This window comes from Bufo bufo, chromosome 11, assembly GCF_905171765.1.
Source record: "Bufo bufo chromosome 11, aBufBuf1.1, whole genome shotgun sequence".
NCBI lineage: Eukaryota > Metazoa > Chordata > Amphibia > Anura > Bufonidae > Bufo > Bufo bufo.
Genome location: NC_053399.1, coordinates 88,977,859 through 88,990,533, shown reverse-complemented (window position 1 = coordinate 88,990,533; position 12,675 = coordinate 88,977,859). Strand labels below are relative to the sequence as shown.

General features: G+C 50.3%; 1 protein-coding gene across 4 annotated transcripts; it reads left to right on the top strand.

Annotated features, from left to right (window-relative positions):
* The first annotated feature begins 6,949 nt into the window (after positions 1 to 6,949).
* On the top strand, positions 6,950 to 9,008 carry MRPS21 (mitochondrial ribosomal protein S21). 4 transcript variants are annotated; one of them, XM_040411971.1, is made up of 3 exons: positions 6,950 to 7,025; positions 7,504 to 7,595; positions 8,681 to 9,008. In XM_040411971.1, exons 2-3 carry the CDS (start codon positions 7,513 to 7,515, stop codon positions 8,859 to 8,861), a joined length of 264 nt encoding a protein of 87 aa, XP_040267905.1. In that variant the 5' UTR covers positions 6,950 to 7,025; positions 7,504 to 7,512; the 3' UTR covers positions 8,862 to 9,008. The 4 variants fall into 4 exon arrangements, with proteins under 4 accessions (XP_040267905.1, XP_040267906.1, XP_040267907.1 ...); XM_040411972.1 differs by having other exon boundaries at positions 7,003 to 7,207; XM_040411973.1 differs by lacking the exon at positions 6,950 to 7,025 and adding an exon at positions 7,028 to 7,058.
* Positions 9,009 to 12,675: the final 3,667 nt, after the last annotated feature.

Genomic DNA, 12,675 nt, shown 5'->3' with positions numbered 1-12,675 from the left:
GTCTATTTCCCATACACCAGACGGACCTTTTCTATGTGTTATATACAGAGGTTCTCCTGCTGGTGAGGTCCTCTTCAGACATGGAGTTTAGCCTGCTCACAGTGAACTGTCTATTTCCCATACACCAGACGGACCTTTTCTATGTGTTATATACAGAGAGGTTCTCCTTCCGGTGAGGTCCTCTTCAGGCATGGAGTTTAGCCTTCTAACAGTGAACTGTCTATTTCCCATACACCAGACGGACCTTTTCTATATGTTATATACAGAGAGGTTCTCCTGCTGGTGAGGTCCTCTTCAGACATGGAGTTTAGCCTTCTAACAGTGTAATGTCTATTTCCCATACACCAGACGGACCTTTTCTATGTGTTACCTACAGAGAGGTTCTCCTGCTGGTGAGGTCCTCTTCAGGCATGGAGTTTAGCCTGCTCACAGTGAACTGTCTATTTCCCATACACCAGACGGACCTTTTCTATGTGTTATATACAGAGGTTCTCCTGCTGGTGAGGTCCTCTTCAGACATGGAGTTTAGCCTGCTCACAGTGAACTGTCTATTTCCCATACACCAGACGGACCTTTTCTATGTGTTATATACAGAGAGGTTCTCCTGCTGGTGAGGTCCTCTTCAGGCATGGAGTTTAGCCTGCTCACAGTGAACTGTCTATTTCCCATACACCAGACGGACCTTTTCTATGTGTTATATGCAGAGAGGTTCTCCTGCTGGTGAGGTCCTCTTCAGGTTTGGAGTTTAGCCTGCTCACAGTGAACTGTCTATTTCCCATACACCAGACGGACCTTTTCTATGTGTTACCTACAGAGAGGTTCTCCTGCTGGTGAGGTCCTCTTCAGGCATGGAGTTTAGCCTGCTCACAGTGAACTGTCTATTTCCCATACACCAGACGGACCTTTTCTATGTGTTATATACAGAGAGGTTCTCCTGCTGGTGAGGTCCTCTTCAGGTATGGAGTTTAGCCTGCTCACAGTATGTCTATTTCCCATACACCAGACTGACCTTTTCTATGTGTTATATACAGAGAGGTTCTCCTTCAGGTGAGGTCCTCTTCAGGCATGGAGTTTAGCCTTCTAACAGTGAACTGTCTAATTCCCATACACCAGACGGACCTTTTCTATGTGTTATATACAGAGAGGTTCTCCTGCTGGTGAGGTCCTCTTCAGGTATGGAGTTTAGCCTGCTCACAGTGAACTGTCTATTTCCCATACACCAGACGGACCTTTTCTATGTGTTATATACAGAGAGGTTCTCCTGCTGGTGAGGTCCTCTTCAGGTATGGAGTTTAGCCTGCTCACAGTATGTCTATTTCCCATACACCAGACTGACCTTTTCTATGTGTTATATACAGAGAGGTTCTCCTTCAGGTGAGGTCCTCTTCAGGCATGGAGTTTAGCCTTCTAACAGTGAACTGTCTATTTCCCATACACCAGACGGACCTTTTCTATGTGTTATATACAGAGAGGTTCTCCTGCTGGTGAGGTCCTCTTCAGACATGGAGTTTAGCCTGCTCACAGTGTAATGTCTATTACCCATACACCAGACGGACCTTTTCTATGTGTTATATACAGAGAGGTTCTACTGCTGGTGAGGTCCTCTTCAGGTATGGAGTTTAGCCTGCTCACAGTGAAATGTCTATTTCCTATACACCAGACGGACCTTTTCTATGTGTTACCTATAGAGAAGTTCTCCTGCTGGTGAGGTCCTCTTCAGGCATGGAGTTTAGCCTTCTAACAGTGTAATGTATATTTCCCATACCCCAGAGGGACCTTTTCTATGTGTTATATACAGAGAGGTCTCCTGCTGGTGAGGTCCTCTTCAGACATGGAGTTTAGCCTGCTCACAGTGAACTGTCTATTTACCATACACCAGACGGCAATACAGGTGCAGGAGATGTCTGGCCTTGCAGTTGTAGTAGCAGTGACAGTGTGGAACATGACGGACAAGGTGCAGGAGATGATGTCTGGCTGTGGTGGGTTTGCAGGAGAGGACATGTTACTAGTGGACGAACCTAGAAATTATTTTCTTTTGCCAAACATTTGCTAACCAAATCTACCTCTGTCTACCACACACAATTTTTTCCAGAAACAGTTGCTTTACACCCACATTTTTCACTTTCACAAGGGGTAACAGGACAAAATGCACCCCTCATGATGTATGGCCGCACGGCGGGCTTCAGAGTGGAAGGAGCACCATATGGCGGTTAGGAGAGAGGATTTAGCTGGAATGGTAATTGGGAGCTATGTCGCATATGAAGACACCCAGAGGTGGCCCTAGAGCGGAAACCCCCACAACACCCCCGTAGGAACATTTTAAGTGGTGGAAAGGGTACTTTTTACCAAACAGGTGTCTCACAGAAGGAAGAAATACTAGACAGAGGATTTCAAAGCACACATTTGTAAAAATGAAAAATTACTAGCAGACCCCAATTTTTCACTTACACAAGGGGTTAAAGGAGAAATTGCACCCTAGTATATGTTCCCCATTCTGCGAACACCCCATATGTGCTCGTAGACTGCTGTATTGGCGCACAGCAGGCCTCTAGAGGCAAAGTGCAAAATATGGTCATGGTCTGACTGTAAATTGGAGTCTGGTAGAAAATGTCCGAACTCCAATATTTTTACTAGGCCCATATGCAGCACGAGTCCCCAAAACGTCATCATCTCTGCTGCGTCTACTGGGGTCCAACCTAGGGGTCTAGCGTATGGCGAACTAGGGTTCTGAGTAATGACTTGTTGGGCGTACAAATTGGTTTGGGCCACAATTAGATTTACAAAATCTTCAGAGAAGAAGATTTTGAAAAAATCTAGCTCAGTGAAGTCCGCACAATCTATCAGAATTCCTGAGTGGCCCATGAACTCCGGAATTTGGGGCTGATAATCGTCAGGGGGTGGGGTCCATGTGGGGGGGCTGCCTCCGCTGCTACCCTGTGGCACCTTCTAAAGCAGTCATGCCCAACTTGCGGCACTCCAGCTGTTGCAAAACTACAACTCCCAGCATGCCCGAACAGCCTACAGCAGGGCATTGTGGGAGTTGTAGTTTTACAACACCTGAAGGGCCGCAGGTTGAGCATGCCTGTTCTAAAGGGTCCCTCATCAGCGGATGATGATGATGGAGTAGAGGAAAGTGGCATCCTCTTCTCCATCACTCTGTATCGGAGGCAAGCATGGCGTATGCCTCTTCAGCTGAGTATACTCGTTGGGACGGACGGGCCATTTTTATTTTATTGCGGTGTGACGTGTGAAACGTGTAAACCTTTATTTAGTGTGGGGTGTGTATGTAGCGTTTTCACACGTGAAGGGGCTTGTAATAAATTAGAAATTTAAATTTAGAAGAAAAGTTCTAAAAAAAAAAACATTTTCTGCAAAAAAATAAAAAATAATATTACTTGCAGCGCAAACTGAGCGGACGCTATCAGTAATGGACACTACTGATCGGTGCTCAGTGGTTGCAAAATGCACGTACGCTGATGGTGCATTCGTGCTGAAATCTAAACGGACACTAACGGAAATTGAAATATATATATCTATCTATCTATCTAAGGCCTCTTTCACACTTGCGTTGTCCGGATCCGGCGTGTACTCCATTTGCCGGAATTACACGCCGGATCCGGAAAAACGCAAGTGAACTGAAAGCATTTGAAGACGGATCAGTCTTCAAAATGCGTTCAGTGTTACTATGGCAGCCAGGACGCTATTAAAGTCCTGGCTGCCATAGTAGTAGTGGGGAGCGGTATACTTACAGTCCGCACGGACGGTAAGTATACTGCTCCCCCGCTCCCCACTACACTTTACCATGGCAAACAGGACTTTAGCGTCCCGGCAGCCATGGTAACCATTCAGAAAAAGCTAAACGTCGGATCCGGTAATGCGCCGAAACGACGTTTAGCTTAAGGCCGGATCCGGATCAATGCCTTTCAATGGGCATTAATTCCGGATCCGGCCTTGCGGCAAGTGTTTTTTGGGCCGGAGCAAAAAGCGCAGCATGCTGCGGTATTTTCTCTGGCCAAAAAACGTTCTGGAACTGAAGACATCCTGATGCATCCTGAACGGATTTCTCTCCATTCAGAATACATTAGGATAAAACTGATCAGGATTCTTCCGGCATAGAGCCCCGACGACGGAACTCTATGCCGGAAGACAAGAACAACGCAAGTGTGAAAGAGCCCTAACTAACTAAAGTTTTTTTTCCACACACAAATGTGAAAAAAAAACAAAAAAAAACTCAAATGTGCAGATGCTACTGAGCACACTTCTGATTGTGCGCGCTGCAGAGCACCACAGATCGGATAAAACGTTACTACATTGGCTAAAATTTTTACTTATATCTATCTATATAGAAATATATAACTTTATATATATTTATATAAAGCCCTAACTACCAGTTCTTTTTTAACCAAAAAAAAATTAAAAAAAAATAAATAAAAAATCAGCACAAATAATCTGCAGGTGCTGATCAGGCAGGTACGCACGCAAAAAAAGATATGCAGAGCTGGAAAATGTTTAAAACAAATAATAATAATAATATATACCAAAAAAAGTGCACAGACCAAATGGTGTCCGTAAAAAAAAGGATGGGGGGACGGGGGAAGGGACAGAGGGATCTGGAACAGCTGCAAATGAAAAAAAAATATTGTGCAGCTATTCCAGATGTTGTTCTTTCTTCTTTTCAGCAGCAAAGGCGTTACATTCGTAGTGGTGGTGCACCACAAGTCCCAGCAAGCCACAGCAGCACAGAACCTCTCTGCAAGCAGTCACCAGCTAGAATGGCTGCCTGCAGGGACGTTCTGCCTCTTCCTGTGCAGCTATAGCGTTGTTCCAGGGAATCGCAGCGCTGGCAGGAGACCCCAAACACCGGTGTCCCCTGCCTGACCTCGGATGTGACCGCTGCTGACCAGTTCAGCACCAGCCACTGTCCGCTGACCTCCTCCCGACCCTCCCCGCAGCTGCTGACAGCTTCCTGCGCTGCGATGTGAATATTACACCCCCCCGCATACAATATTACACCCCCCGCATACAATATTACACACACCCCCCCGCATACAATATTACACACACCCCCCCGCATACAATATTACACACACCCCCCGCATACAATATTACACCCCCCCCGCATACAATATTACACACACCCCCCCCCGCATACAATATTACACACACCCCCCGCATACAATATTACACACACCCCCCCCGCATACAATATTACACACACCCCCCGCATACAATATTACACACACCCCCCCCGCATACAATATTACACCCCCCCCGCATACAATATTACACCCCCCCCGCATACAATATTACACCCCCCGCATACAATATTACACCCCCCGCATACAATATTACACCCCCCGCATACAATATTACACCCCCCGCATACAATATTACACCCCCCGCATACAATATTACACACACCCCCCCGCATACAATATTACACACACCCCCCCCGCATACAATATTACACACACCCCCCCCGCATACAATATTACACACACCCCCCCCCGCATACAATATTACACACACCCCCCCCGCATACAATATTACACACACCCCCCCCGCATACAATATTACACCCCCCCCGCATACAATATTACACCCCCCCCGCATACAATATTACACCCCCCCCGCATACAATATTACACACACCCCCCGCATACAATATTACACACACCCCCCGCATACAATATTACACACACGCCCCCGCATACAATATTACACCCCCCCGCATACAATATTACACACACCCCCCGCATACAATATTACACACACACCCCCCGCATACAATATTACACCCCCCCGCATACAATATTACATACACCCCCGCATACAATATTACACACACCCCCCGCATACAATATTACACACACCCCCCCGCATACAATATTACACACACCCCCCCGCATACAATATTACACCCCCCCGCATACAATATTACACACACCCCCCCCGCATACAATATTACACCCCCCCGCATACAATATTACACCCCCCCCGCATACAATATTACACCCCCCGCATACAATATTACACCCCCCGCATACAATATTACACCCCCCGCATACAATATTACACACACCCCCCCCGCATACAATATTACACACACCCCCCCCCGCATACAATATTACACACACCCCCCCCGCATACAATATTACACCCCCCCATACAATATTACACACACCCCCCGCATACAATATTACACCCCCCCATACAATATTACACACACCCCCCCGCATACAATATTACACACACCCCCCCCGCATACAATATTACACCCCCCCATACAATATTACACACACCCCCCCCCCCCGCATACAATATTACACACACCCCCCCCCGCATACAATATTACACACACACCCCCATACAATATTACACACACCCCCCCCCCGCATACAATATTACACACACACCCCCATACAATATTACACACACCCCCCCCCGCATACAATATTACACACACCCCGCATACAATATTACACCCCCCCCCCCGCATACAATATTACACACACGCCCCCATACAATATTACACACACCCCCCCCGCATACAATATTACACACCCCCCCCCGCATACAATATTACACACACACCCCCATACAATATTACACACACCCCCCCCGCATACAATATTACACCCCCCCCCCCCCGCATACAATATTACACACACCCCGCATACAATATTACACCCCCCCCCCCCGCATACAATATTACACACACGCCCCCGCATACAATATTACACCCCCCCCCCCATACAATATTACACACGGCAGCCCTCCCATCATACAATCCCACACAGCAGCCCCCTCCACAGCTTCACATGCGCCTCTCAGGCAGACACTCTCCCCTGTCAGTGCAGAGCAGCCATGCCTAACTCTTTCCTACTGTAATACTAGCACTGTAATAATAGAAGCGCGCGCTGGCTGCCGACCCACGTGACCTAGAAAAGTCACGTGATAGCGTGACGTCAGAAGGTCCGTTTCGTGTCTGGAGTTTAGCCGCTGGTCGGGGGTTCACCTCACAGGTACGGACTGACGATTGCCCCTGTCCTGTAACTGTAAGCGGGGGTCAGGCTTACAGGACTACATCTCCCGGCATGCCTCGCTCCATGACTACAACTCCCGGCATGCTTTGCTGTCATAGCGGCCTGGCGGTGCGTGCAGGGTTCCTGGACACTGACTGTAACCTTGGGCAGATCCATCATCAGTAAGCTGTCCTATACATAGTGTATTGGCAGCCGAGGGACTACAACTCCCAGCATGGCATGAGAACCAGAGGGTAGTCCTTGCGCTTGCTCCCTCTAGTACTACAACCCCCAGCATGGCTTGAGAATCAGCGCGTAGTCTTTGCGCTTGCTTCCTGTAGTACTACAACTCCCAGCATGGCATGTGATGTTGCATGATAGTCCACAGGGTGTGCTGGGACTTGTAGTAGCCAGTGCTGGTGGCCGGTGCGCTGTAGACGGTATGTGGAGGTGACTCTGGCGGTTTTCTCTTTCACAGGGCGGTGAGATGGCGAATCATCTGAAGTTCGTCGCCCGCACGGTGATGGTGCAGAACGGAAACGTGGACGCCGCTTATAAGACGCTGAACAGGTGACGGATAGGACGGGGTTAAGTCTAGATAAGAAATTCCTGTATTATCTATCTTTGGGAAAGCTGGGTGCATTAGGAGGTTCCGCAACAGCCGAGGGGTGTATTAGGAGGTTCCGCAGCAGCAGAGGGGTGTATTAGGAGGTTCCGCAGCAGCTGAGGTGTGTATTAGGGGGTTCCGCAGCAGCCGAGGGGTGTATTAGGGGGTTCCGCACCAGCCGAGGGGTGTATTAGGAGGTTCCGCAGCAGCCGAGGGGTGTATTTGGAGGTTCCGCACCAGCCGAGGGGTGTATTAGGAGGTTCCGCAGCAGCCGAGGGGTGTATTAGGAGGTTCCGCAGCAGCCGAGGGGTGTATTAGGAGGTTCCGCAGCAGCCGAGGGGTGTATTAGGAGGTTCCGCAGCAGCCGAGGGGTGCATTAGGGGGTTCCGCAGCAGCCGAGGGGTGCATTAGGGGGTTCCGCAGCAGCCGAGGGGTGCATTAGGAGGTTCCGCAGCAGCCGAGGGGTGCATTAGGAGGTTCCGCAGCAGCCGAGGGGTGCATTAGGGGGTTCCGCAGCAGCCGAGGGGTGCATTAGGGGGTTCCGCAGCAGCCGAGGGGTGTATTAGGGGGTTCCGCAGCAGCCGAGGGGTGCATTAGGAGGTTCCGCAGCAGCCGAGGGGTGCATTAGGGGGTTCCGCAGCAGCCGAGGGGTGTATTAGGGGGTTCCGCAGCAGCCGAGGGGTGCATTAGGAGGTTCCGCAGCAGCCGAGGGGTGCATTAGGGGGTTCCGCAGCAGCCGAGGGGTGCATTAGGAGGTTCCGCAGCAGCCGAGGGGTGCATTAGGGGGTTCCGCAGCAGCCGAGGGGTGCATTAGGAGGTTCCGCAGCAGCCGAGGGGTGCATTAGGAGGTTCCGCAGCAGCCGAGGGGTGCATTAGGGGGTTCCGCAGCAGCCGAGGGGTGCATTAGGAGGTTCCGCAGCAGCCGAGGGGTGCATTAGAAGGTTCCGCAGCAGCCGAGGGATGCATTAGAGGAGGTTCCGCAGCAACTGAGGGATGTAGATTTGTTTTTTTTGGATGACTGGACCGTGTCTGGTTTTCCTCCCTCCAGGATCCTGACGACAGAAGGATTAGTTGACGAGGTGAAGCGGAGACGTTATTACGAGAAGCCATGTGACCAGAGGAGGAGGATAAAGTACGAGACCTGTCAGCGGATCTACAACTCCGAGATGGCAAGAAAGATTGCGTTCCTGAGCCGGAAGGCCCGCACGGACCCCTGGCCTGGATGTTAGAGGGGTGACGACGCTGGGGGCAGCGCTATGGCGTCACACTCGTCACCACATCACATGACCGGCGGCAGGAGATGCTATGGGCGGCCTCAGAATGATTGATTCGGTGCAGATGTAATGAATGTGAATAATAAACTGTTTTCTCTATAATTTCTCTCTTAGTGTTCTATTTACAGGGGGCGCTCCGCCTGGTACAGGGATCCGCAGCCTCCGGCACTCCAGCTGTTCTGAAACTACAACTCCCAGAGTGCTCCATTCACTTCTATAGGAGTTAGAAGAACAGCTGAGTATGTTTGCATGCTGGGAGTTGTAGTTTCACAGCAGCTGGAGTGCCAAAGGTTGCTGGTCCCAGGGGGCACTCTACCCAGTATATTAGAAGGCACTATACCCAGAGGACACTGTAGCCGGTATATTAGAGGGCGCGCCGTCTGGTGTATTAGAGGGCGCGCCGTCTGGTGTATTAGAGGGAGCGCCGTCTGGTGTATTAGAGGGCGCGCCGTCTGGTGTATTAGAGGGCGCGCCGTCTGGTGTATTAGAGGGCGCGCCGTCCGGTGTATTAGAGGGCGCGCCGTCCGGTGTATTAGAGGGCGCGCCGTCCGGTGTATTAGAGGGCGCGCCGTCTGGTGTATTAGAGGGCGCGCCGTCCGGTGTATTAGAGGGCGCGCCGTCCGGTGTATTAGAGGGCGCGCCGTCCGGTGTATTAGAGGGCGCGCCGTCCGGTGTATTAGAGGGCGCGCCGTCCGGTGTATTAGAGGGCGCGCCGTCCGGTGTATTAGAGGGCGCGCCGTCCGGTGTATTAGAGGGCGCGCCGTCTGGTGTATTAGAGGGCGCGCCGTCTGGTGTATTAGAGGGCGCGCCGTCCGGTGTATTAGAGGGCGCGCCGTCCGGTGTATTAGAGGGCGCGCCGTCCGGTGTATTAGAGGACGCGCCGTCTGGTATATATTATCTCCCTATGCATTGTCATGAGTCCCACTGGACTAAATAGGATATCTAGTACATGGCCTGAGGGCAGGTCATGGCAAAGATTCCTTTTGGTGCTTTTCAACTTCCTCTGTCATACGGCGCCCCTTACGTCTGCGCCTAAGCGTAACACAATGTGAACAGTGATGTGCACCGCTGTTCCTGGAACCCATGTTTGCCACATGCGCAGTAGAAGAGGTGTCTTAGCGCTGCCATTCTTTAGCTTCTATGGCACAAGCACAGAGTCCTCTGTCTGGTGCATGTGCAGTAGAGGCAGTACTTTATAGTAAGGGAGAGCCTTTACAACAGAGTGTTTCTACTGCGCAAGCGCCAAGGAGGAGGCTCTGTGTTTGTGCAATAGTAGCTAAATGATGGCAGTGCTAGAAAAGGCCCGCCACTGCTAATGCCAGTGACTGGCTGCATGGGAAATTCCTAGCGATTCTGAACAGGAAGTGCAGATCAGCAGGGACCGGAGCAGCTTCGGCGGCAGACGAACCGATGGCAGCGAGTAAGCTGCTTCTTCATTCATCCGCAAAGAGGAAGGCGCTACTTTCGACTCTATTTGCGTGTGTGGAGGATGACAATTGTGGAGGAGCTTGGGTGCCATGTTGCCTTGCCCCCTCTTGACCTATCACTGTGAGAAATTGTCTGCGATTGTCAGGGGGGACCGTAAATGTACTGTGGTTATGAAAACTGACGCGCTGTGGTTGGGAAGGGGTTAATGGCCTCTGCAGTATGGCACTTTGATGGTCAGTAAAGGGTCAACCCTTCAGAACACTGCCGACAAGGTGATATCCCAAACACCTATGTCGAAAGAGCAGACCCCCCCCCATCAAAAAAAAAAGGCAAGCGGCCCTACTTGATGGCCTGAGGACCTTGAGCTTGACCACCCACATACGTCCACCGCACCTTGATGAAATTTGGAGGTTCTAGCAGGAAGCCCATCGCCCCACAGGACAGAAGGGACATCCGTCTAGCCAACTAGATCAGCCCGGCTGCGGCCCCCCCTATCTACACATGGCGGCATTACCCTCTAGGCCCAAGGGAAAGGCAGCCCTCCATCCATGGTTCTCTAGAGGTTTCCTCCACAGGAGGTCTTCCTCTTCTGTGTGCTGAAGCGCGACTCTCCGTGAGTCGGGGGTTCTGCCATTTCTACTATTTTAGATAAACAATTTGGCCACTTGCCCCCCAATAAACGTCTTCTGTGTCTTTATTTGCGTTCTTTGGTTTCAGGGATGTAAGGATGACTTTCTCAAGGAGGGGGTTAAAGGGGTATTCCTACTTGAGACATTAAGGCCCCTTTCACACGGGCGAGTATTCCGCGCCGATGCCATGCGTGAGGTGAACGCATTGCATCGGCACTGAATACGACCCATTCATTTCTATGGGGCTGTTCACATGAGCGGTGATTTTCACGCATCACTTGTGCGTTGCGTGAAAATCGCAGCATGCCCTGTATTCTGCGTTTTTCACGTAACGCAGGCCCCATAGAAGTGAATGGGGTTGCGTGAAAATCGCAAGCAAGTGCGGATGTGGTGCGATTTTCACGCACTGTTGCTAGGAGACGATCGGGATGGAGACCCGATCATTATTATTCTCCCTTATAACATGGTTATAACGGAAAATAATAGCATTCTGAATACAGAATGCATAGTAAAATAGCGCTGGAGGGGTTAAAAAATTTTTTAACTCGCCTTAGTCCACTTGATCGCGTAGCCCGGCATCTCCTTCTGTCTCCTTTGCTGAACAGGACCTGTGGTGACGTCACTCCGGTCATCACATGATCTTTTACCATGGTGATGGATCATGTGATGACCGCAGTGACGTCACCACAGGTCCTGTTCAGCAAAGGAGACAGAAGGAGATGCCGGCTACGCGATCAAGTGGACTAAGGTGAGTTAAATTATTATTATTATTTTTTTAACCCCTCCAGCGCTATTGTACTATGCATTCTGTATTCAGAATGCTATTATTTTCCCTTATAACCATGTTATAAGGGGAAATAATACAATCTACAGAACACCGATCCCAAGCCCGAACTTCTGTGAAGAAGTTCGGGTTTGGGTACCAAACACGCGCGATTTTTCTCACGCGAGTGCAAAACGCATTACAATGTTTTGCACTCGCGCGGCAAAATCGCGGGTGTTCCCGTAACGCACCCGCACCTTTTCCCGCAACGCCCGTCTGAAAGAGGCCTAATGGTATATATTGATAGGATACACCATAAATGTCACATAGGTGCAGGTGTCGCCTGCGGGACCCGCTCTTATCTCCAGAACAGGGCTCCGAAGTGAAAGGAGAGCAAACAGCGCATGCGCAGCGTCCTCTGCATTCACGTCTATAGGACAGCATTGAACAGAAGACAAGCGTCCACCCCTTGTTCACTGCTACAGGTCTCCTGAAAATACCCAGGCCAGCGCTCAGCTATTTTCAGCAGTGAATGGAGGGGGGCCCCCCGCTTGTGCCACTTGCTCTCTGTTCACTTTGGGGGCCCCATCCTATCGATATGCCATAAATGTCCCAGATGGGACTACCCTTTTAAATAAAATTCATTATGAAATAACTAAGCGGACTCCTAGCAGTGTTAGGAGTCCTGGCACTGTTGCGCCGAATGAGAACACTCGCTGGAGACACCGAGGGTCAACAACTGTTCAATTGAGCGCTGTGTGGGGGGGATCCATCTTCTTCTGCAATTTTACGGTGTCGAAAACTCCCAAATTTAGCCACAATTCCCGTTTTGGGGCTGAATGTTGCAGTTTCTTTTTTTTACCACTTTCCTTCATGATCTGGCGCATTTACCAATATGGCGTTTTCCCGAAATTTGTGACTGTAGCTTCTAGCAGAACCTCTGCCGCAG

What these genes read in the sequence shown, in the direction of transcription:
- MRPS21 (XM_040411970.1), top strand. Translation starts at nt 7,098, where the DNA reads ATGCCTCGCTCCATGACTACAACTCCCGGCATGCTTTGCTGTCATAGC. An exon ending in CTGACTGTAACCTTGGGCAG is followed by an intron (nt 7,197 to 7,503) that starts ATCCATCATCAG and finishes TCTCTTTCACAG; the next exon opens with GGCGGTGAGATGGCGAATCA. An exon ending in GCTTATAAGACGCTGAACAG is followed by an intron (nt 7,596 to 8,680) that starts GTGACGGATAGG and finishes TCCTCCCTCCAG; the next exon opens with GATCCTGACGACAGAAGGAT.